Source organism: Rhinatrema bivittatum, chromosome 1, assembly GCF_901001135.1.
Source record: "Rhinatrema bivittatum chromosome 1, aRhiBiv1.1, whole genome shotgun sequence".
NCBI classification, from domain to species: domain Eukaryota; kingdom Metazoa; phylum Chordata; class Amphibia; order Gymnophiona; family Rhinatrematidae; genus Rhinatrema; species Rhinatrema bivittatum.
Genome location: NC_042615.1, coordinates 263442010 through 263468289, shown reverse-complemented (window position 1 = coordinate 263468289; position 26280 = coordinate 263442010). Strand labels below are relative to the sequence as shown.

The 26280-nt window shown below is 41.8% G+C and overlaps 1 protein-coding gene across 3 annotated transcripts in view; it reads left to right on the top strand.

The window, feature by feature from the left end:
* PAIP2B (poly(A) binding protein interacting protein 2B) overlaps positions 1 to 26280 on the top strand; it is a 117843-nt gene that overhangs the window by 32431 nt on the left and 59132 nt on the right. Inside the window, exon 2 of one of the 3 annotated variants that reach the window (XM_029594377.1) lies at positions 17986 to 18107. The exons of 1 other annotated variant lie outside the window; for it this stretch is intronic. In XM_029594377.1, the coding sequence (XP_029450237.1) occupies positions 18023 to 18107 (85 nt within the window). In that variant the 5' untranslated portion in view covers positions 17986 to 18022. Of the gene's footprint in view, positions 1 to 17072; positions 17214 to 17985; positions 18108 to 26280 lie in introns of those variants that run through there. One more of the 3 variants, XM_029594396.1, reaches the window with a different exon arrangement.

Below are 26280 nucleotides of genomic sequence, written 5' to 3'. Positions count from 1 at the left end.
GTCTTGCGGTTTGGCTCTCCTCTTGAAGTGTGGGCATTCTTCCACAGTGATTTCCACCTTACTCCATGCTCGGAAGTCCTGCACTTCCTTAGCATATGTGTAGGTTTGGAGAGTATTTGAGGCCTGGTGTGAGGAGTGTGGTGGTCTTCTTCGTTCAGTTAAGATCCCATTCGTTCTGGATTTTTTGCAGGATGGGTTGAATAAGGGATTGGCCCTTAATTCCTTGAAGGTGCAGGTTGCAACTCTTTCCTGTTTTAGGGGTCTGGTGAATGGTGATTCCTGATCATCCCATCCGGAAGGTGATTAAGTATCTGAGGCCTCCCTTGAGGTTACAGGTCCTCTCCAGGAGCCTTAATTTGGTGCTGGGTTTCTTGGCAGGGCCTATATCCTGACCACTGCGTAGCTTTTCTTTGTGGTTGTTAGCCACCAAGAACACCTTCTTCAATCTATTGAATTTCTGAGCTGCAGGCCTTGTCTTGCTGGGAACTGTTCCTTGGGAGACTCCAGGGGTGTTACAGTTGTGTACAGTTCCTCCTTCCTTCTTGCCCAAAGTGGTGTCGGACTTTCATTTGAATCAGTCCATCTCCTTGCCGTCCCTCGATAAGGTCAGGGAAGACTATCTCCTTCTGCGCTACTTGGATGTCGAGAGAATTGTTGTGTGGTATCTGGAGGTTTCTGAGCCTTTCCGGAGGGCGGACTGCCAGTTTGTCCTCCATGATGGGAGTATGCAGGGCACTCCAGCTTTGCAGGCTACCATAGCTTGTTGGATTAAGGAGGTAGTCACAGCCGCATATGTGGATGCTGAAAAGCGGTTGCCTATTCAGGTTAAGCTCATTCCACTAGGGTTCAGGTAGTGTCATGGGTGGAGATTAGATTGTTGACATTTACCAAGTCTGGACGTGCAGGCCCGGGAGGATGCAGCCTTTGCACAGGTTTTTGAATGGACTGCAGACAGCCTCCCATCCTGTTCGGGAGTAGCTTTCGTAGATCCCACTGGTCCTGAGTCAATCTGTCTACATGCTAGGAAATGGGAAAATTACTTACCTGATAATTTCATTGGGCTCAGCTTCCCACCCTTGGCTGCTGCATGAGTGTGCCAATGGTTGTTCTGTGGGGCTCTGGATCCCAAAGGATTACTGGTAAGTTTTCATTCAGTCCCTAGATTTGGGGTACCTAGTTTATGTGAGTTCAGTGTTTCTTGTTGGTTGAGTGCAGTTATCGTTAACTTTTTTTTTTTTTAATCAAGTTTTTTTTTTTCTAGTTTGTCCACAGTTGCTTTTGAAGAGAATACTGGCAGGCTGGGGTCACTGCAGGAGGAGATATACTGTGACATCTGCTTGCTCAGTCTCCCATCTGCTGGCAGGGGAGCATAACCCACTGGTCCTGAGTCCATCTGTCTACACTGAGGAAAACAAAATTATCAGGTAAGTATTTTCCTCAATCTGCATGTGATTTAACAACTCTGAATAATTTTGTGTCATCTGCAAATTTGATCATCTCACTCACTTTCCAGATAATTTTATAAATATATTGAAAAGCATTGGCCCAAGTACAGATCCCTGATGCACTCCATTGTTTTACCTTTTTCCACTGAGAAAACTGACTATTTAATCCTTCGCTCTGTTTCCTGTCTTTTTTTTTTAACCAGTTTGTAATCCACGAAAGGACATCACCTCCTATCCCATGACTTTTTAGTTTTCTTAGAAGCCTCTCATGAGGGACTTTGTCAAACGCTTTCTGAAAATCCAAATACACTACATCTACCGGTTCACCTTTATTCACATGTTTATTAACCCCTTCAAAAAAATGAAGCAGATTTGTGAGACTTCCCTTGGGTAAATCCATACTGGCTGTTTTCCATTAAACCATGTCTTTCTATATGTTCTGTGATTTTGTTATTTAGAATAGTTTCCACTTTTTTTTTCCAGCACTGAAGTCAGGCTCTCTGGTCTATAGTTCTCATGATCACCTCTAGAGCCTTTTTTAAATATTGTGGTTACATTGTCCACCCTCCAGTCTTGAGGTACAATGGACAATTTTAATGATAGATTACAAGTTTGTAATTATCTGAAATTTCATTTTTGAGTTCTTTGAAAACCCTGGGGTGCATACCATTCAGTCCAGCTGATTTTGCTACTCTCTAACTTATCAATCTGGCCTACTACTCCTTCCAGGTTTACAATTATTTGGTTCAGTTCATCCAAATCATCACCCTTAAACTGTTTCTGGAATTGGTATCTCCCCAACATCCTCATTAGTAAACACCGAAGCAAAAGAATTCATTTAGTTTTTTCCGTGAAGGCTTTATCTTTCCTAAGAACCTCTTTAAACCCCTCAATCATCCAGTGGTCCAGCAGACTCCCTTGCAGGTTTTCTGCTTTGCATATATTTGAAAAAGCTTTTATTATGAGTTTTTGTCTCTAAGGCCCATTTCATTTCAAATTCTTTGTCTTATCAATGTTTTATATTTAACTTGACAATGCTTATACTTTTTCCTAGTCAGATTGATCCTTCTTCCAATTTTTGAAGGATTTTTTTTTGGCAAAAATAACCTTTCACGTCACCTTTTAACCATGCTGGTAATAGTTTGGCTTTCCTTCCACCTTTCTTAATGCATGGAATACATCTGAATTGTGCTTTTTTAAACAATGTCCACACCTGTTGTACACCCAACCTTTGCAGCTGCACCTTTCATTTTTTTCTATTTTCCTCATCTTATCAAAGTTTCCCTTTTTGAAAGGTTAGTGGAATGGCTGTAGGTTTACATATTGTCCCCCTTCCAGTCATTAGTTCAGATTTGATCATGTTATAATAACTATTGCCAAATGGCCCCACCAACTGTTTTCTCTCTTACCAAATCCTGCATTGCACTAAGAATTAGATCTAAAACAACTTCTTCTCTTCAGTAGCTGAACCAGTTGGGAGCACTGTGAGGAGTGGATCACGTTGCTGGTGGCTGAAAGGAATCTGTTTTAGCTTGGGAGATTGCCCCAATACTTTTGAAAAAAACAAAGTTAACTATTTGGGAATATTATTTGTGTGTTTGTGCTTTTAATAGTAAGGCAGCGAATAAACAAGTTATACTGTATTTTAAAATGGTCAGTCAGTAAGGCAGCTAGTAAGCAGTAAGTGTGTTTATTTTTAAAAGTCTGTAAGGCAACTAGGAAGCAGAACTGAGTGTTTGTATTTAAAAAAAAAAAAATAGCAGAAGCTAGGAGCAGTGTATACCTAAGTAAAAAAAAAAGGTTGAAAAGTTCATTTCAGTTACTCATCTTGGAAAGGTGTTGAGATAGTGTAGTTTGATTTGATAATCAAGAGAGCAGTGAGTCACTCTGGCCGACTAACTGAAGTTAATCTGTTTGGATTGCCCACCCACCCCTAGCTCATCCTTTAATTTATATGCAGGTGCCACTTTAAAAAAACACACCAAAAAAAAACCCAACTTTGAGTTTAATTAATCCCTTGTAGGCCACTACCAGACTTATAGTGAATTCACTAACAAATTTAAAGGATGTTAGACACATTCCTACTCCCATAGCAACCTAAAACTTAACTAGGAACTGAACAAATTTGAGATGAAGGCAGCAGCCCAGCAGCAAGAGGGGGGCTTCCCAGTCTTTTGCATCGAGTGTCACTTGTATGATTTTTTACCCGTCGGTGAGAAGTTGTACATGAGCATGCGATGCAAAGAGCTCCTGGCTCTCAGAGAACACGTCCGATCTCTGGAGGCTAGAGTGGCAGACCTGGAGGAGCTGAGGCAGACAGAGAGGTATATAGATGAGACCTTCAGGGACATAGTAGCCAAGTCCCAATTTAAGACTGGCAGCCCTGGTGCTACCTTGGAGGAAGAAGGTCTCATGATTGGAGAGCATCAACCGGGTGCAGCAGGAAAGGATCCTGTAGCAAGGACCTGCTCTCCAGGTGATGGATTGTCCTTTCGCACCGAGGATATCTCCCCAAGGCCTACTGCCCAGGAGGAAAGCGTTAGGTCGGCCGTCATAGTTGGTGATTCGATTATTAGGAATGTAGACAGCTGGGTAGCTGGTGGGCATGAGGATCGCCTGGTAACATGCCTACCTTGTGTGAAGGTGGCGGACCTCACATGTCACCTAGATAGTATTTTAGCAGTGCTGGGGAGGAGCCAGCTGTTGTGGTACATGTGGGCACCAACGACATAGGAAAATGTGGGAGGGAGGTTCTGGAAGCCAAATTTAGGCTCTTAGGTAGAAAGCTTAAATCCAGAACCTCCAGGGTAGAATTCTCTGAAATGCTCCCTTTCTACGCGCAGGTCACCAGAGGCAGGCAGAGCTCCGGAGTCTCAATGCGTGGATGAGACGATGGTGCAAGGAAGAGGGATTCAGTTTTGTTAGGAACTGGGGAACCTTTTGGGGAAGGGGGAGTCTCTTCCGAAGGGATGGGCTTCACCTTAACCAGGGAAGAACCAGACTGCTGGTGCTAACCTTTAAAAAGGAAATAGAGCAGCTTTTAAACTAGAACAAAGGGGAAAGCTGACAGTCGCTCAGCAGTGCATGGTTTGGAGAGAGGTATCTTCAAAGGACAATAATGATGCATTAGAATTAGGACATCCCGACAGTGAAGTTCCATTAATAAGAAAAGTAGTCCAAGTGCCTGTAACTAAAAACTCACCTGAGCTAAAAAAAATTCTAACTTATCCCTATCAATTAAAAAGCAGACTGAAAATACAAACAAAAAACAAACTTTGAAATGTCTGTATGCTAATGCCAGAAGTTTAAGTAGTAAGATGGGAGAATTAGAATGTATAGCAGTGAATGATGACATAGACTTAATTGGCATCTCAGAGACATGGTGGAAGGAGATCAACCAATGGGACAGTGCTATACCGGGGTACAAATTATATCGCAATGACAGAGAGGAGCACCGGGGAGGCGGTGTGGCACTTTGTCTGTGATGGCATAGAGTCTAACAGGATAAACATCCTGCATGAGACTAAATGCACAATTGAATCTTTATGGGTGGGAAGACTATAGTGATAGGGGTATACTACCGTCCACCTGGTCAAGATGGTGAGATGGACAGTGAAATGCTAAGAGAAATTAGGGAAGCTAACCAAATTGGTAGTGTGGTAATAATGGGAGACTTCAATTATCCAATATTAAATGGGTAAATGTATCATCGGGACACGCTAGAGAGAGAACGTTCCTGGATGGAATAAATTTATTTTATTTATTTAGCATTTTTATATACCGACTTTCCAATAACAGAATTACTGATCAACTCGGTTTACATTATAACAGAACAATCACATTTACAAGTAAATGTCTTACAATGAACAGGTAAATAAATGATAGCTTTATGGAGCAATTGGTTCAGGAACAGACGAGAGAGGGAGCAATTTTAGCTCTAATTCTCAGTGGAGTACAGGATTTGGTGAGAGAGGTAACAGTGGTGGGGCTGCTTGGCAATAGTGATCATAATATGATCAAATTTGAATTAATGACTGGAAGAGGAACAGTATGCAAATCCACGGCTCTGGTGCTAAACTTTCAAAAGGGAAACTTTGATAAAATGAGAAAAATTGTTAGAAAAAAACTGAAAGGAGCAGCTACAAAAGTAAAAAGTGTGCAAGAGGCGTGGTCATTGTTAAAAAAACCAAAACAAAAAAACCATTCTAGAAGCACGGTCCAGATGTATTCCACATATTAAGAAAGGTGGAAAGAAGGCAAAACCATTACCGGCATGGTTAAAAGGGGAGGTGAAAGAAGCTATTTTAGCCAAAAGATTTTCATTCAAAAATTGGAAGAAGGATCCAACAGAATAAAATAGGATAATGCATAAACTTTGGCAAGTTAAATGTAAGACATTAATAAGACAGGCTAAGAGAGAATTTGAAAAGAAGTTGGCCGTAGAGGCAAAAACTCACAGTAAAAACTTTTTAAAATATATCCGAAGCAGAAAGCCTGTGAGGGAGTCAGTTGGACCGTTAGATGATCGAGGGGTTAAAGGGGCACTTATAGAAGATAAGGCCATCGCGGAAAGATTAAATGATTTCTTTGGTGTTTACTGGGGAGGTACCTGTACTGGAGAAGGTTTTCATGGGTAATGATTCAGATGGACTGAATCAAATCAAGGTGAACCTAGAAGGATGTGGTAGGCCTGATTGACAAACTGAAGAGTAGTAAATCACCTAGACCGGATGGTATGCACCCCAGAGTTCTGAAGGAACTAAAAAATGAAATTTCAGACCTATTAGTAAAAATTTGTAACCTATCATTAAAATCATCCATTGTACCTGAAGACTGGAGGATAGCTAATGTAACCCCAATATTTAAAAAGGGCTCCAGGGGTGATCTGGGAAACTACAGACCAGTTAGCCTGACTTCAGTGCCAGGAAAAATAGTGGAAAGTGTTCTAAACATCAAAATCACAGAACAGATAGAAAGTCATGGGTTAATGGAACAAAGTCAGCATGGCTTTACCCAAGGCAAGTCTTGCCTCACAAATCTGCTTTATTTTTTTGAAGGAGTTAATAAACATGTGGATAAAAGTGAACCTGTAGACGTAGTATACTTGGATTTTCAGAAGGCGCTTGACAAATTTCCTCATGAGAGGCTTCTAGGAAAAGTAAAAAGTCATGGGATAGGTGGCGATGACCTTTCGTGGATTGTAAACTGGTTAAAAGACAGGAAACAGAGTAGGATTAAATGGACAATTTTCTCAGTGGAAGGGAGTGGGCAGTGGAGTGCCTCAGGGATCTGTATTGGGATCCTTACTTTTCAATATATTTAGAAATGATCTGGAAAGAAATACGATGAGTGAGGTAATCAAATTTGCAGATGATACAAAATTGTTCAGAGTAGTTAAATCACAAGCAGATTGTGATAAATTGCAGGAAGACCTTGAGACTGGAAAATTGGGCATCCAAATGGCAGATGAAATTTAATGTGGATAAGTGCAAGGTGATGCATATAGGGAAAAATAACCGATGCTATAATTGCACAATGTTAGGTTCCATATTAGGTGCTACAACCCAAGAAAGAGATCTAGGCGTCATAGTGGATAACACATTGAAATTGTCAGTTCAGTGTGCTGCGGCAGTCAAAAAAGCAAATAGAATGGTGGGAATTATTAGAAAGGGAATGGTGAATAAAACAGAAAATGTCATAATGCCTCTGTATCGCTCCATGGTGAGACCGCACCTTGAATACTGTACAATTCTGGTCGCCGCATCTCAAAGTTATAATTGCGATGGAGAAGGTACAGAGAAGGGCTACCAAAATGATAAAGAGAATGGAACAGCTCCCCTATGAGGAAAGACTAAAGAGGTTAGGACTTTTCAGCTTGGAAAAGAGACAGCTGAGGGGGGATGTGATAGAGGTGTTTAAAATCATGAGAGGTCTAGAACGGGTAGATTTACTCTTTCAGATAATAGAAAGACTAGGGGGCACATTTTAAAACTAATCGGAGAAAGTTCTCTTTTACTCAACACACAATTAAACTCTGGAATTTGTTGCCAGGGGATGTGGTTAGTGCAGTTAGTATAGCTGTGTTTAAAAAAGGATTGGATAAGTTCTTGGAGGAGAAGTCCATTATTTATTTAAGGCTTTTATATACCGACTTTCTTGATACAAATCAAATCAACTCGGTTTACATCGAACTAGACAGTAACTGTAACCAACCAACCAAACAAGAGACAATTGAAGGAGTATAAAGTTACATTATAACAAGGGTGCCTTTAACTGGGAGAAGGAAACAAGAAAGGGGGACGAAATAAAGTGCAATATACAAGAGGATATGTGAGGGGCAAGGAGCCGTCCTCGAGGTAACTTGTAACATGATTTAACGATTTTAATAAATAGTTGCTAGAAAATTATTAATATACATTCAAGTCAGGCTGTTGGACAAGAGGCTGGGAAGTCTCGGCAGAACAGCCATGTCTTTAGTTTCTTTTTAAAAGTTAGAAGGCAAGTTTCTTGCCTGAGGTCCGGAGGCATGGTGTTCCAAATGGAGGGACCTGTGATGGAGAATGTCCGGTCTCTGATGTTTGAATGGTGTACAACTTTGATAGAAGGAACTTGTAAGGATCCCTTGTAGGCATCCCTTAAAGGTCTTGCCGTCGAGTGCAGTTTAAGAGGATGTAGCAGATCGAGGGGTCTGATGGTGAATGTATTTGTGGATAATAGTGAGTGATTTATGGAGAATCCTGTAGTGTACTGGGAGCCAGTGAAGATCTTTTAGAATAGGAGAGATATGTGCTCTCCGATTGGTATTAGTCAGAATTCTCGCCGTTGCATTTTGGAGCAGCTGGAGAGGTTTTATAGTTATATAAATTGACTTAGAAAATAGCCACTGCTATTACTAGCAACAGTAACATGGAATAGACTTAGTGTACTTGCCAGGTTCTTATGGCCTGGATTGGCCACTGTTGGAAACAGGATACTGGGCTTGATGGACCTTGGTCTGACCCAGTATGGCATGTTCTTAAAAAGCTGTCATTTATTCCATCCAGGAACTTTATCTCTCTAGCATGTCCGGATGTTGCATTTACCCATTCAATATTGGGGTAATTGAAATCTCCCATTATTAGTGCACTGCCAAATTAGTTAGCTTCCCTCATTTCTCTTGGGATTTCATTGTCTGTCTCATCATTTTGACAGTAGTGTAGTCCTATCTCTATACTCTTCCCCAACACACTAGATTTCTGCGCATAATCTTTCTATTGTGCATTTAATCGCTTGCAGAATCTTTATCCTGTTGTACTCTGCCTTCCCAGACATAAAGCATCATCCCCCCAACAAGTTGATCCTCCCTATCATTACAATATAATTTGTAATTCTCCTCCCACCAGGTCTCTGAGATGCCATTTATATTTATCTCATCATTCACTGCTATACGCCCTAACTCTCCCATCTTCTTAGACTTCTGGCATTGGCATAAAGACAATTCAAAGTGTGTGTTTTGTATTAGCCTGCTTTTCAGGTGACAGCGATAACATGGAAACTTTTATCTCAGGTGATTCTTTACTTATAGGCACATGGACTACTTTTGCTTTTATTGGAATCTTTGTTGGGTGCGCTAACTCTCCTGCTTTATTAGTATCCTTCAAAGATACCTCTCTCCGAACCATGCGTTGTGGAGTGATTGTTGGCTTTCCCTTTTGTTCTGGTTTAAAAGCTGCTTTATCATCTTTTTAAAAGTTAGCGCCAGCAGCCTGGTTTTACCCTGGTTAAGGTGAAGCCTGTCTCTTCGGAAAAGACTTCCCCCCCCCCCCCCCCTTCCCCAAAATGTTTCCCAGTTCCTTACAAAACTAAATCTCTCTTCCCCTGCATCATAGTTGCATCCACACATTGAGAATCCGGAGCTCTGTGGGGACTTGCAAGTGGAAGAGGGAGCATTTCAGAGAATGCTGCTCTGGAGGTTCTGGATTTGTTTTCTACCTAAAATCCTTAATTTGGCTTCCAGAACCTCCCTCGCACGTTTTCCTATGTTGATGGTGCCTACATGTCCCATGACAGCCGGCTCCTCCCCAGCACTGTCTGAAATCCTATTTAGGTGATGTGTGAGATCCGCCACCTTCGCACCATACAAGCAAGTTACCATGTGATTCTCTAGTCCACCAGCCACCCAGTTATCTACAATTTTCATAATTGAATCACAAACTATGATGGCCAACCTAACTCCTCCCTCCTTGGCAGAAGCACTGGGAGACTTGTCCTCTTAAAAAGAACCATGCATTACCTGGAGAGAAGATCCTTGCTACAGGATTATTTCCTGCTACACCAGAGTGATGCTGTCCGACCAGGAGACCTTCCTGATACATGGCAGCAGCAGGGCTACCTGACTGGAGTTGGGGCTTGGCTACTATGTCCCTGCAGGTCTCATCTCTATATCTCTGTCTGCTTCAGCTCTTCCAGGTCTACCACTCTAGCCTCCAGAGATAGGACTTGTTCTGTGAGAGTCAGGATCTTTTTGCACCAGTGCCCACATACAACCTTTCACCGGCAGGTAAAAATCATGCATCTGACACTCGATGCAAAAGACTGGAAGGCCCCACTCTTGCTGCTGGACTGTTGCTTTCATCTTAATTTTGAGTTCCCAGTTAAATTTAGGTTGTAACAGGAGTTGTCCAGAACTTATATTGGTTTTTGTACTGCAGTGTTTTCCTTTACCTTTTTCCCTGAAACAAGTGCTTTACTGAAAATTGATTGTTAGGATTTTAAAAATTTACATGTAATTTAGTTTATTATTGTAATTTTATACTCTTATCTGTTTGATTTAAGGTTGGTGGTGGCTTTTACCACACTGTTTTGTCCTTTGTAACTGGAAAAATATATATGGTCATTATCATCTGTCAATATGAAAGCCTTTAAATGCACATCAGGGACTGGAACAAGACGTGTTGGAAAGTTCTCTATGATAGTTTCTTTGACTGTTGGTACAGATGGGTCATAGGGAATTAGAAATTTTATTTAAAACATTTATAGCCTGCATTATATATTGGCCTAGTTCTAAGCATGTGTATTAGGGAGGCAGTAGTGATGCATAAAATTCAGTGATCAGTTGCAGCACTTAAAGGAAAGTTTGTGTATTTGGAAATCTTTGATATGCCAACAGTTGAATGCTGAGTTATAATAGATGGCTATGGCTTAGAAAAGCCATTCTAATCTAACAATATTTATTATGATCTCGTATGTGTGTGTGTGTGTGTGTGGGGGGGGGTGTTTCCCTGCCCCAAAGCCTTGTGGGTATTGGCAATTCATCGTACTGCTTTTAATGTGCCATACATATTTCTCTTATCTTACAGGTTGTCTGTTATCCCTTCTATGCTTTCCTATTAGGGTTGCCTGGTCAGATCATATGACAATCAGTTTTGATGGCAACATGATCTAGAATATCTACTCCTGAGTCTTTCCATCTAAATGCCCTTAGTTGAGCCAGATCAGTTATGGAAAGAATAGACCTCTGAACTAAATTACTACCTTATTGTCTTTAACGACCCTTGAGATGACTTAAGGGCACTGGGTAAAATTGCCCTGTTTGAAATCATGGACTCCCAGAAGATCTCATGAGGCCCCCTGGTTTTGTAAAGAACTTTGAGAAGACTGTTATGATGAGCTGAATGCCATTGGTAGAAGATTAATGCTTCAGAATATCTTGTAGCTTTTTATTTAGTTTTTTTTATATAAATGTGCACAGGGGAATCTTAAAAGTTTTTGCCACCAAAATCTTAGCTGTAGGTAATCATTTTCAATAGTTTTTCACATTTTCAAGCAGCTGACTCAACCCTGTGATTTGAAAACTACTGGTTCTGTGCAGTCATCTCCCAAAGAGATTTGCAATGTGTTTTCATGAAATGATCACAGATTTAATCTGTTTTAACAGAATTTAACTTTTTCTCCAGAACAAACTTATGTTTTGAGATCACTCAGTATCTTAGCCAGGTTATGTCCATTGAATCCATAATCCCCTGTGATTTTTATAGTTGTACGAGATGAACTTGGTGAAGCCCTTCTATGCTAATCAATTTTTTATCTGTCAATTTACTATCAGCTTTGAAATGTGCGTGCAACCTATTTTAAAAACTCCTCATCTTGAACAGTTAATACCAGACAGCGATTGACCCATTTCTTCACCATTCCTTACTAAAATTGAGGTTATGTTTTTAAAGCAGATGCAAAAATTTGTGAATCTAAATAAAACGAACCCAAAAAGTGCAAGAATAATATTATAAACAATAAAAATCTCACATACGATAGAATGAGAAAGAACTGTTGCCTGCCAAACTTATATATTATCTCTTATTTTAACCATCATAAAGCACTGGGTTTACATAGAAACTTGCATTTCAAACCCAACTTCTTGTGCTTAAAAAGATATAATCATCGGTCACAGAGGTATAGTGTGCAGGATTTTGATCCACAAATGCTAACACCGCCCAATTTTTCTGTTGAAATTATTTCGTCATTGACTATAAATTACTTATACTATACCTCTGTGACCGATGATTATATCTTTTTAAGCATAAGAAGTTGGGTTTGAAATGCAAGTTTCTATGTAAACCCAGTGCTTTTATGATGGCTACAGTAAGAGATAATACAGAATTTGTGAACCAGCATGAGATATTAGATTTTTCCGATTATGATTCTCTCTTCCCTGCCCCCTCCCTCTCCAAATCAGCACAGACATTTGCTCCTTTCCATGTGTGGTCTTTTTGTGGAGAAGTTTTGATGCTCCTTGACCTGTCATTGTTTGATATGGCCGTTCAAGAGTTCCTCCTTTGCCATTTGGCAAGCTTGGGTATCTTTGATACCGTATTGAATTAGTTTGTCTTATTTAACAGGACACTTACAAGTTAAAAATGTCAAACTCTGGGCTTGATTTACAAGGCTTTTCTCCAGTTCTGTGTCTATGGGGAAAATTTCTTAGTAAATGAGGCTCTTTATTTTTCTGGTTTGCTGTAGAGACCAGTATGTCTCATGAGTCTGCATATCTGCCCTTTTAAAGATTGGGAAAACTACTGAAATTGTCTAGATTTCCATGTTAAGATCTTCCATCTTCTCTTTTGACTGGCAGTTTGTCAATTCCTTTTTCCCTGTAAGTGCAAAGGCTAGGTGTCATCTTGGATTCCTCATCTTTTTTTTTTTTTCCATTTTCGGATTAAGGCAGCAACACACAATGCATACTATAAGCTTTGTCATCTTAAGCCATTTCTCAATCCTTAGGACCTATGTTCAGTGTTACAGGCATTAGTAATTTCAGGCCTAGATGATAGCAGTGCTCTATACATTGGTTTACCAGCCTCTACCTTGTGGCCATTGCAGGTGGTGCAAAATTAGGCACTATGGATACTGATGGTTTTGCTCAGGAACCGAACATGTTTCTTCTGCTTTGCAGACCTTGCACTGGCTTCCAAATTATGTGTATTAGGTTTAAAATCTTGGTGTGGGTCTTTAAATCTATTAATAACAAGGCACTATATAGCCTGGCCTCTGCATTAAAAGATTTACACTACTTCATGGTTTCTGAGGTCTCAGGGGAGGTATTTGTTACATGTCCCATCTTTTCAAGTTGCACATTTGTGTGAAACAAGGAACAGAGTATTTTTGGTTGCCGGACCCAATATCTGGAATTCACTCCTCGAGCTAATTCGAGCTGATACTTGTATAACATAATTTAGGAAGGTACAAGGCTTTATTTTTTGCTTACACTTAAACATATTCAAAAGTTTATTGTATAGCCATTCTGCTGTTTTTGTTTGTTCTATGTTAAGTTTATGAATGTTTTTGTATCACATCATGGCTTTTGAGAGAGTGGATTAGAAATATTTTAAAATAAATTTAGGGAAAATTCCACTCCTTTTACAGATGCAGGCTGCCTGCAGTTTTGCCTTGTCATATTTATTTAGAACTGTGTAAACAATCTTGAGTCCTGGACACTGCTCTGATATGAGGCTCTTAATTGAAACTTTGCTACTGCTTTGCTTGACAACATCTTGAAGCCAGAACAGTTTTAACTTTATACATTCTTTGTCAACAGTAAAGAAAATTGTTTCGTTGTAGCAACTAGCCATGAATCAGGAATGTTGCACTTTTTATAATCTTATATGTTTGACAATGCCTGTTAAAGGATGTTGATGCATGGCGTCTTGGCATGTTGGGAGACACAAAGGTGACTGTCAGAATTCTGTCAGCAGGCACAAACGCATCCAGACCCATTAGTGAATGCTTTGAATGTCCCAAGGTGACAAAATATTCATTTTGGTTTAAAAAAAAAAAAAATGAACATTAGGGGTGTTTTGCGGTTTTTGCTCAACTTTCTCAGTTGAAATCTGTGTGTCTAGAACCATAGTTCTCAATATAGGCCTCAAGAACTACCCAGCCAGTCTGGTTTTCAGATTATTCAAAACAGGTACACAAGAGAGAACATAACATAAAATATGCCATACTGGGTCAGACCAAGGATCCATCAAGCCCAGTATCCTGTTTCCAACAGTGGCCAATCCAAGTCACAAGTACATGGCAAGTACCCAAACATTAGAACTTAACCAAACCTTCTTTTATTAACCCAGTTACACCAACTACTGTAACCACATCCTCTGACAATGAATTCCAGAGCTTTATGTGCTGAGTGAAGAATTTTCTTCGATTTTGTTTTAAATGATACTTGCAAACTTCATGGAGTGCCCCCTGGTCCTATTATCTGAGAGAGTAAATAACCGAATTACATTAACTTGTTCAAGTCCTTTTATGATTTTGTAAACTTCTATCATATATCCCCCCTCAATCGTCTCTTCTCCAAACTGAACAGCCCTAACTTCTTTAGCCTTTCCTCATAGGGGAGCTGTTCCATCTCCTTCATCATTTTGGTCGCTTTTATTTGCACTTTCTCCTGTGCAGCTATATCCTTTTTGAGATGCGGTGACAGAATTGCACACAGTATTCAAGGTTCAGTCTTACCATGGAGTGGTAGAAGCATTATGACATCCTCTGTTTTATTTTCCATTCAGTTATTAATAATTCCTAACATTGTTTGCTTTTTTGATCGCCACAGCACACTAGGCTGACGATTTTAATGTATTATCCACTATGACGCCTAGATCTTTCCTGGGTGGTAACGCATAAGATAAAGCCTAAGATTGTGTAACTACAGCAAAGGTTAGTTTTCCTTATATGCATCACTTTGCACTTGTCCATGTTAAATTTCATCTACCATTTGGAAGCCCAATCTTTCACACTCGCAAGATCTTCCTGCAGTTCATCACAGTCTCTGCTTGAGATTTAACTACTCTGCATAATTTTGTGTCATCCGCAAATTTGATCACCTCACTCATCGTACCCCTTTCCAGATCATTTATAAATATATTAAGTAACACTGGTCCAAGTACAGATCCCTGAGGCACTCTACTGTTTACCTTTTTTCCACAGTGAAAACTGACCATTTAATCCTACTCTCTGTTTCCTGTCTTTTAATCAGCTTGCAAACCACAAAAGGACATCATCTCCTATCCCATGACTTTTTAGTATTCTTAGAAGCCTCTCATGCAGGACTTTGTCGAATACCTTTTGAAAATCCAAATACACCACATCTACTGATCCACATGTTTATTCACCCCTTCAAAAAAATGTAGGAGATTTGTGAGGCAAGACTTCACTTGGGTAAATCCATGCTGGCTGTGTCCCACCAAATCTATCAAAGGGGCCGATGCAATAATTTTCGTGTCAGTTTTCATTACTGGCAGACTGCCAGTTATGAAAACCGATGCCGGGTTTACTGGCATCTGTCTTCATAACTCGGCGGTCTGCCGGGGGGGGGGGGGGGTGTTTGTGGGGTGTTTTTTTGGGGGTTTTTTTTTTTTTTTACAGAAGTACAGAAAAGCAATTTTTTCTGCTTTTCTGTACTTTTTACATGTGCTCAGCTGTTAACGCCTGCTCCAGGCAGACGTTAATATCTGAGCGATAAATGTGCGTCTGAGACGCACATTTATTTTTTGAATGCGGAGTGAATGAGTAATCGCCTCATTCATATGCATTTGCATGTAATGAGTGAGCGCTATCTCATTCACTCCGCGTTAGACGCAGTTTAAATAGGCACTAATCCCCCTATTGCATTAGGGGTTGCAATAGCGCCTATTTAAACCATGTCCGACAGCGGGTTAAACAGTGCGCTTGTGTGAGCGCACTGTATTGCTTCAGCCCCTAAATGTTTTGTGATTTTTTTTTTCTTTAACAGTTTCCACGATTTTTCCTGGCACTGAAGTCAGGCTCACCGGTCTATAGTTTCCCAGATTATCCCTGGATCCCTTTTTAAATATCTGGGTTACATTGGCTATTTTCCAATCTTCAGGTTACAAATGTTTGCTAATAGTTCTGAAATTTCATTTTTTAGTTCTTACAAAACCCTGGAGTGTATACCTTCCGGTCCAGGGGATTTACTACTCTTCAGTTTGTCAATCAGGCCTACCACATCTTCGAGGTTCACTGTAATTTGGTTCAGTTGATCTGAATAATCACCCATGAAAACCTTCTCCGGAATGGATACATCTCTAATATCCTCTGTTTGTTTGCACTGCCTCCATGGTATGCAAATATATCTCATGTGTATTCATTGTGGATGATGATGTGCAGTATAATTAATCTTATTGGCATTGTGGTTTGGAGGGGGAGGGCCAGAATAATCTAAAATGGGGTTGTATGTACCTTGTCATGTAAATGTGTGTTTAAACAATTGTAATAAGTTAATGCCATTGCTCACCTTAGAACAGAGGTGAGAAACCTCTGGTCCTCGAGGGTCATAACTGGTCAGGTTTTCAGGATATCCCTGATGAACATGCATTAGGTTTGTATAAACTGAGGCAGCTTGCATGCAGATCTGGGATGTGTGTGTGTGAAAGATATCCTGAAAATCTAACCTTGAGTTTCCCCACCCCTGCCTTAGAGCAACAGTTCACAAACATTTTTTCCTTTTTAAACATTTAGCTCTATGCTTCCCTTCCCCATCCCCATGTCTATCTTTTGGATATATTTTTTTTTACATGCCTTTAATATAAGCCAGAGAAGGCAGCAATAAATTCTTCCCCTCATTTTGTTTTGCTTTAGCACTTTTCATGCTTTTTCTTTCCCCTGTATTTAATGACATTTTGCCCTTCCCTTTCTCTAGTATCTCTTCTGCAGCCCAGTGCCAGCTTTTCCACCTGGGCCCTGACAAGATGCCAAAGTTTAGGCATCCGGGGTTTTTCCAGCTCTGTGCTGTATTGTTTGCAGTAACAGGCAATGTTGCTTCAAGCTGGAATTAGCCCTGACCTTTGATTATTGAGCCCATATATCTTAGAAGCAAGCATTATGTATGTATGTATGTATTTGTCTTCCTCCACCAGTGGAAGTGTGAGATCTGAGACCAAAGAATGGCATCTAAAGCACTGGGTTTCGTGTGTCAGGCAAGTGAGGGTTTCTCAGCCCCTGCTCTGTTTGTGATCTGATCTTGCACAATGGGCGGATCTCTGTTTTAGTAAGGCTTTTCTGCAAGCATTTCTTTATATGGCTAGAAGCCATGTTCATGGAAATTGAAGCTGTTTGACTTGGGATGATTTTATTAACTTAATGAGCGAAGCCCTTCTGACTGAAAAGAGTTTCGTCTTGGTGGGAAATCGTGTCTATCGCTTTATATACTCATGGTTGGCAGACATCTTTCACACTGAGGTGATTTATTGGCTGCAAAATGCTGAATCATCCAGCCAGGTAGGTCAGCTTTGCTTTATTCAGCACGCATTTCCCTTCTGTGGGGATGACAAACAGCCATGGCAAGTTGGCTCCCATTTAAGTGAGAGCAAATAGGGCCTCACATCTGCATTTTGTCGTTATGCGTTCTATCCAGTATTTTGCTTTAGTACATGCCCATTTTGTTCTGAGATCAGAATTTTAAGGAAGGTCAGCTATATCTAAAAATGAGATGTATTTCCATTAAGCTGCATGGTGGCTTTATGGTGATTATCAAACTCTTTTTCTCATGACTCCAGCGATCAGAGGTTTATGATATTACTCTGCCTAGTTAGTTAATATTCATAGTTCAACAATCTGTTTTGCTAAGAGATTGTGTTATCAAAGCTGCTAAATCTGAAGTATATTTGTTCTGGTAAGTTTATGAAGCAGTGATGTCATTTTATGTTTTAGATGGCGCATGCTCACTGGGGACCAGCAGTTGTGCTGTACATCACTCTCATTTTAATATTGTAGATGAGATGTTATGCCATTGTCTGCAGTTGAGTTGTCATGGAGCGGGAATTTGCCCTTTTAAGAGTATAGGCATGTGTAGTTGCAAATCCTCGCAGTGGAGAGTTCATATGGGGCCATTTTAGCCCATAGGCACATTTTTGCACTGCTTGGTGGGAAACAGCTTGGTCTTCTTATGTATTAGTAATTTTGTACAGACAACATTATAGAAAGGTCTGTGTGTATGAAAACATGACAAAGGGCATGATTTACCATGGTTTTTCTCCTATCCTGTGTCTAGGGATCAGAAAGCATAGAAAATCAGGCCCAAAGTCCTTATGTGGAGAGCTGCTCATAATGAAATGGCGAGAGTTCATATAGCTTCTTTGCTGGAGGGTAGAGGACTATTTACAGATAAACATGGTAGGTTTATTTCAGTAATGTAAGCATATGCTCACCAATTTGAGTAGCAGTTAAGCCAATCTGCATTGAAAACTGTTAACATGATGAAATAAATGGGTGTGACGCAGGGGTTCTGGCTCAAGATCTGGGTTCAGTTCTTGTCTTGGGCTTCTGAGGCAGAATGGTTGTACCATCTGTTTTAATGTTGACCACTATCGGATGTTTTTTTAAAACACCTGTTGTCATTTCTCCTGGCTGTTCTTTCTCTCTGACACTTTATCCATTTTGGTGTGTAACTGAGTACATAAAGCATCTCAGCTGTATTAAAGCGAATTATCCTGTTTCACATTACTAGTGAAACGTTTATGAAAAACATAATCATGTCATGTCAGGGGCAAGCTGACAGCTGTGTTCCCTTTCTATGCAGTCAATATGAAATGAAACACCATCCTATAAAACAGCAGGTAATAGTTCTATTGGATTAACCTGTATTTATATGAAAAAGTTTTTGAGTGAAGCAGTCCTATAGCAGGCCAATGTTGGTACTGCAGGCTCTTGAGTGGCAGCAGTAAAGGAACCTGGTATGGGTTGGCTAACAAACTATTAAATTGTTGGCGTGTTTAAAATTGAGAGAACCCTGTTTGACATGGAAAGGCATGGCTTTTATTAACCTATTCATTAACTCTCATTGTGGCTAACAGTTATGTTTAAGTGTCTAGGAGTTTGTGTGTTGAACAACAGCTCAGCAACTCATCAGACTGTAATGAGTTGTCTTCTCGAGTAGTGGATATGCCAGTATTCTTGCAGGTGACTACAGTTTGAGGATGACTTTCTGCACAAGTACAGGATCAGCTATATAGGGTTCTCCAAGGACAAGCAGGGTGGTAGTTCTCATACATGGGTGACATCATCCAGTGGAGCCCGATATGGGGAAAACTTATGTTAAAGTTTCTAGAACTTAGATTTAGTCCCATTGAGCATGCTCAGCATGCATTATACCATGTGTCCCCATGGGGTTCCCTTCAATCTCCTCTTTTCCGCGGAGCCTGTTTCACAATCAGGTGAAAGCCTCACACTTCAACTTTTTGGGTCTAGTTTGACCTATTTTTGGAAAACTTTGTTTTTGCTGTAATTGTCTTTGCTGTCTCATTTATTTATTTAAAGTTTTTTACTATACCGACGTTCGTAAGATACATCACATCAGTTTACAATGAAACATAACGACAGCAGCATTGCTTTACAGTGGAACCCATAAGGAGAAAAAAAATAGTAAGCAAAAAGATGGAGTAAAGAGGGAGGGGAGGACAAGTGGGAACTGGGAAGGCAAATGTAGAAGTAGGAAATAAATATAAAAGAATTTACAACTGTTATATATATTAAATATTAAAAGAGGCTAATGGGGGGTTGAGGCGGGGGGATTAGGAGGGGGGTTCTGGCGGGTAGGGGAGAGAGGAGAGTGGATCATGAGTAAGCTTGTAGGAACAGTTAGGTTTTTAGTTTCTGTTTGAATTTTTGCAGGCTGTGTTCTTGGCGAAGGTCGGAGGGCAGAGTATTCCATAGGGTAGGACCTGCAATAGATATGGTGCGCTCTTTGGTGGAGTGGTAATGGGTACGTTTGGGTGAGGGTGTGTTTAGGGTTGCTAAGTGTTGGGAGCGAATAGGTCTGTTGGTACTGCGGAAGGTTAAGGAGTTATTGAGCCATTGCATATTTTGGTTATGTAGGGTTTTGTATAAGATAGGGAGAGTTTTTTGTATTGGATGCGTTGTTGGATCGGGAGCCAGTGTAGGTCTTTGAGAATGGGGGTGATGTGCTCATTTCTGCGTGTATTGGTAAAGATCCGAGCGACAGCGTTCTGGAGCGTTTGGAGGGGGGTGATGGAGATTTTAGGGAGGCCGAGGAGGAGAGCATTGCAGTAATTGATTTTTGAGAAAATGGTGGATTGGAGAACTGTCCTGAAATCGTTGAAGTGTAGGAGGGGCTTTAGTTTTTTTAGTGTTTGAAGCTTGAAATAGCAGTCCTTCACGGTGGTGCTGATGAATTTTTTGAGGTTGAGTTGGTAGTCAATGGTGACGCCAAGATTTCTTATATGATGTGAAGTTGGGATAGAGGTGGGGAGGGAGTTGATTTGGGTAGAGGTGAAGGGATTGTGTTGGGGGGAAATGATCATGAATTCTGTTTTGGTGGTGTTGAGTGCAAGGTTAAGGCTGGTGAGGAGGTTGTTTATGGCGGAGAGGGAAGTTTCCCAGGTTTTGAGTGCATTGGGTAGGGAGTCCTTGATTGGGATGACTATTTGTACATCAACAGCGTAAATGAAGTGTGTAAGACCAAGGTCGGAGAGTAGGTGGCAGAGGGGCAAGAGGTATATATTAAATAGGATCGAAGAGAGTGAGGAGCCTTGGGAATTCCTTGACGAAGGTTAATTGCTTTAGAGTCGTGGTGGACACTGGTTCTCCCCCCACCCAGTTCTCCCTTTAGTGACCTATTTAGGATTTTTGACAGTTATCAGTAATTTTTCTTTATTCACGTAGATAAGCAGCTGAATTAGCCATGCTGTCTGGGTATGTCTTCCGTGCCACTAGGTGGCGGAGCTCTCTAAGTCTAGTAAAGTCTTTCAGCTAGGTACTCCCTCTTATATCCTATCTGATTTACCTCAGGCTCCTCAGTCAGTTTTTTTCTGCGCGGCAGTTAGTACACGGAGCTCTACTCTCCTGAGAGACTGAGAAGTTTCTGTGAAAAAAAACAAACCAGAACAGACTGCCAACTTTGAATTGATTTCATCAGCAGCCAGAGACATGCTGCGTCCTGGTTTCAAATGTTGTTCCTGTGGCAAAATAATGGCCACATTTCCTGCTATTTGTGTCTGGGACCCTTCCATGACCAAGCAAACTGCCAAGCTTCAGGAACTTCAATCCAGAGCTTCGGGCTCTTATGCCCCTTCTGAGGCCTCGGTAAGATCATCCCCATGCCCAAAGAGGAAGAAAAGGTCTCCCTTGTCGGAGGACCTCCTCAGTCGACTTCCTTCCCCCCCCCTCCCCCCTACCTGATCAGAACACCCACCATTGCTTGCCTGCCAAAAATCGGCACATGGCGCGGGGGATACGTCTGTGGCATCGCGGCCGCATGCCTCACTGACACAGTCGACGCATCGACGCTCAGAAGATAAACCTGCCGGCACTGCTCCGAAGGATCGACGCAAAGATGCTACTGATTCAAGACCACGCCATTCCAGCCCATCCACGATGCACCCGATGCATCGAAGCAAAAAGGCAACTGCGTCGCATCCTCGCCCGATCGCACCACCGATGCAGTTGACTCAAACAGGCTAAGAAGCACCACTTGGGCCATAAGACAGAGAGGTGTCACCATCCTTGATAATGGAGTCTGATCCAGAAGTTTCACCACCTCGTACATCTAACACGACTCCTACATCACCGGGGGCTTTATCATCTGTGTCCCTGACCTCCATGGGTGCCCTCGCCCCTGAGCAACCTCAGCCAACTCCATGAGTTGTTCCACCTGAACAGCCTACCAGTAAAAGGCGAACACAAGCGGATGTAATTCGGCCTACTATACCACCGATTACAGAACCGGCACCATCGATTTCAGAACTGGCTACTCAAGTCATGTCTCAAATTACAAACATATTGACTCACTTTCTACAGTCAATAGAAAAGTCACAATTACCGCCTCATCTGTCTCCTCCCACAACTCCGACACTTCCGATAGATCCAGTAATACCAGGCCCAGCGCCAAAGGACCTTCAAATATCACCTCCAATTCCAATTGAAGAACTTACGGATTCAGATTCCTCTTCTGATTCCTCCATGGGTTATCTATCTGATCCAGCGGAGGTACCCCCGGAACAGTCTTCCCCTCCAGAAGACCTAACATATTCACAATTCATTGAGAAGGTCGGGCAGATACTGAATGTGGAAACAAGGAGGATTCCTGATCCATGTCATGAAATGTTGGATATATTAAAAGTTTTTGATACATCTACTGAACCAAAGGCCTTCCCATCCCGTTTTGACAGCGCTGATGGAAAAGTCGTGGGACACTCCATTGTCCATTCCCCCAACATCACGGAAAATCAATTTGAAATATAGAATGAAACATTCTCCTTTCCATTCTTCAGTTCAACTACCACATCATTCTGTGGTAGTTGAGTCTGCAATGCAGAAGGCGCGCAAGTCCAAGATCCATTCCAACACACCGCCGACCAAGGATAACAAATCACTGGATGATTTTGCGAAGAAATCATTTCAATCTGCCATGTTAAAACGCCCGTATTCAGAACCACCAGTTTTACATTGTCCAGTATCTGTTTGATAATTTACAACAGCTAAAGTCATCCCTCCAACAAAGCTTGCTGGACACCGCTTTACCTCCTCAGTATCATAATCTGAGGAAGGTCTGAGGCACTTGATACAATCTATTTATGAGGGATTTGATGTCTCGTCAGACTTCAGCAAACACCTTGGCAGCGAGACGTCTCTCATGGTTGCATTCCAGCACCATAAGGGACAATGTCCATGACAAGTTGGCAAATCTACCATGTCGTCCAGAAAACTTGTTCATGGAAACTGTGACGAAGATCAAGGAGCAAAAGACTGTCCTTTCCTTAACATCTCCTCACCAACCATCCACATCATGACTCCACTTTACTTCTTCGGCTTCCTATAGAAGGACACCCTTTAAGGCATTCAAGCCTTATTCCTATTACAAGCCTCAATCCTACCATCCAGCTAGGCAGCAACCCTATCAGCCTCAACTACCACGCCAGCGTGCCAGAGCCCCTTGCCCACTACGTCAGCAAGCTGACCCTCAACCCGAAAAACTCAGACCGGTTTTTAAAAATAATGTTGCCACTGTCACAATCCCCTCCTGTGGGAGGCAGGTGTCCAATTATCTTCCAGCCTGGAGTCGGATCACATCAGATCAGTGGGTCCTATCGATAGACCAGGGTTATATCCCTCATTTCTCATCCCTCCTGACTTTTCCACATTGGGTTCCGCAGAAGCATTTAACATCTCACAAAGAACCTCTTTTGAAGGAACTTCAGATTCTTCTACAGAACAAATGCATTCAGAAATTACCTTACCAGGAATTCCATCAGGGATTCTACTCACAATACTTCCTAATAGAGATGTGAATCGGAACTGAAATCGGATCCGATTCTGGTTCCGATTCACATCTCTACTTCCTAATTCCCAAGAAATCAGGAGGTCTGTGCCCAATCTTGGATCTATGTTCCCTCAACATGCACCTATACAGGGAGAATTTCAAAATGACTTCTCTCAAGTCCATCCTTCCCTTTCTTCAACTAGGAGATTGGATGTGCTCTCTAGACATGAAGGATGCATATGCTCACATTCCAATGCACCCCAGTTCCTGGTGTTACCTATGTTTCCAGGTCGACAACCAGCACTTCCAATACAAGGGTCTTCCATTCGGCCTTTCCTCTGCCCCCAGATTCTTCACCAAATGTCTAGCAGTGGCGCACCTTTGTCGTCAGGGAGTGCAAATATTTCCCCATTTGGACGATTGGCTCCTAGTGGCATCCAATCAAGCACTTCTAAGAACCAATCTTCTACGGACTATTTCTTGCCTAGACAATCTAGGCCTCCTAATAAATTACGAAAAGTCAAATTTGGAACCCACTCAAACATTGCAATTCATAGGAGCCTTCATCGACACAGTTCAAGACCAGGCTTTCCTCCCTCACCCGAGAGCATTAGCTCTCTACTCTCTCTACAAATCTACTACACAGTGCAACAACACCAGCTCACCAAATCCTAAGCGTTCAACGCCACATGGCAGCATCCATCTATGTGGTCCCACATACGCGTCTATATATGTGTCGCCTGCAATAGGGGACTAAAAAACCAATGGATTCAATTTCTCCACCCATTGTCCTCCCCCATCTCCATAGTCAACAGCCTGAAAAAGGATCTAAAGTGGTGGCTACTCCCGTCAACACTACGGACGGGCTCGCCCCTACGACCCTTATGACATCAGATAATACTCACCACGGATGCGTCCCCCAAGGGATGGGGGGCTCACCTGGACCAATTACAGACACAAGGTCTCTGGACCAAATACGAACATACACTGCACATAAACCTACTGGAACTCAAAGCGGTAAGAAACGCCCTTCGAGCCTTTGAAGACTACCTATGAGGGAAAATAGTAATGATTCACACGGACAACCAAGTGACAATGTTCCTGGAACCTCTGCAAGGAAGGTATTAGAATGGGCTCATCAACGATCAATCTCTCTTCAAGCAACTTATCTGCCCGGGATTCAGAATTCCAGAGCAGACAAACCCAGCAGAATATTTCATCCCCACAAATGGGAATTAGATCGAAAGGTAGCTCAGCACATATTTTCAGTTTGGAGCCTTCCCTCCATCGACCTCTTTGCAACAGAGAACAACAGAAAACTGGAAACATTCTGCTTGGTTTACCCAAGCCCACTCAGACTCACTCCAGCGCTTTTCTCGTAAGTTGATCTCACAACCTACTGTATGCGTTCCTTCTGATTCCACTCATCTCTCATACGATCCAGAGATGTGTTGAAGATCAAGCGGATCTGATCCTAATTGCGCCAGCATGGCCAAGGCAACCATGGTACAGCTACCTACTGCACCTATCAATCTGCAACCCAATTCCCCTGGGCAACAGCCTTCAGCTGCTTACCCAACACAATGGATCTCTCCTACATCATCTCCACTCCTCCCTACACCTCACGGCATGGAGATTGAACGGATCGTGTACCAGCACCTAGACGTTTCTCCTCGAGAAAACTGTCAACCAGACTCTTACAAAAAGAAGTGGTCACGCTATGCTTCTTGGTGTTTTCACAACTGGTATTGACCCCATTAACTTGCCCACCTGAACAGCTTCTCTCCTACCTCCATCTACTCTACAGTGAAGGCCTCGCTACTTCCTCACTCAGAGTTCATTTAAGCGCCATAGCAGCTTACCACATTTATCTCAACGGAGAACCGATTTCATGTCATGCACTAGTATCCAGATTCATGAAAGGAGTGTTACGCCTACGTCCACCTTTACAGAAACCACCGGTGCTGTGGGACATTAATATAGTTATCGAACAACTAATGCTTCCATCCTATGAACCATTAGACACTTGTCACCTTCAATACCTCTCATGGAAAGTGCTTTTCCTGATTGCTTTAACTTCAGCAAGAAGAGTAAGTGAACTGCAAGCCTTAGTCCACTACCCTCCTTATCTTCAATTTCACCATGACAAGGTGACCTTACGCACTCACCCAAAATTTTTACCAAAGGTGATTTCCAGTTTCCACATTAACCAAACCATCACCTTACCCACTTTCAACCCAAAACCTCATACAAATGACAATGAGAGAAAACTCCATACTTTCGACTGTAAACGTGTGCTAGCCTACTACAAACAGCGCACTCATTCACCTGACAGACCTTCACAGCTCTTTCTATCGTTCAACCCGAATGCGCAAGGACATCCAGTGACGAAAAGAACTCTATCCACATGGATATCAAACTGTATTCAGTTTTACTATCAACAATGGTCGCAAACACTACCTACGACTCCAAAGGCACACCAAGTCTGTGCAATGGCAGCCTCGATGGCCCATCTACATGAAGTTCCCATCATAGACATCTGTAAAGCGGCAACATGGTCATCGCTGTACACTTTCACATCCCATTTCTGTTTAGACAAATAAACTGCGGATGATGCACTAATGGGACGGACTATCCTACAGAAGAGAACATGTTCCTCACATACACAGCCTTCATAGGAACTGTCCGCCACAACCTATCGTATTGAGCACATATACAAACGTACACAAAACTGCTCACAACATCAGCTGGGGACTCCCAGACAGCATGGCTAATTCAGCTGCTTATCTACGTGAAAAGAGCAAACGTAAACGGTGTTTTCCGTAGATAGCAGATGAATTAGCCATGCTGACCTGCCCGCCTCCCCGGACAGTTCCAGCATAACCTGCACTTTGATACTGACGGAGGAGTCTGAGGTAAATCAGGATATAAGAGGGAATACCTAGTGGCACAGAAGACGTACCCAGACAGCATGGCTAATTCATCTGCTATCTACGGCAAACACCGTTTACGGTAAGCAAACTTGCTCTTCGTATCGATATCCCCAGGGCAGTGGAGCATTTTTGGTTC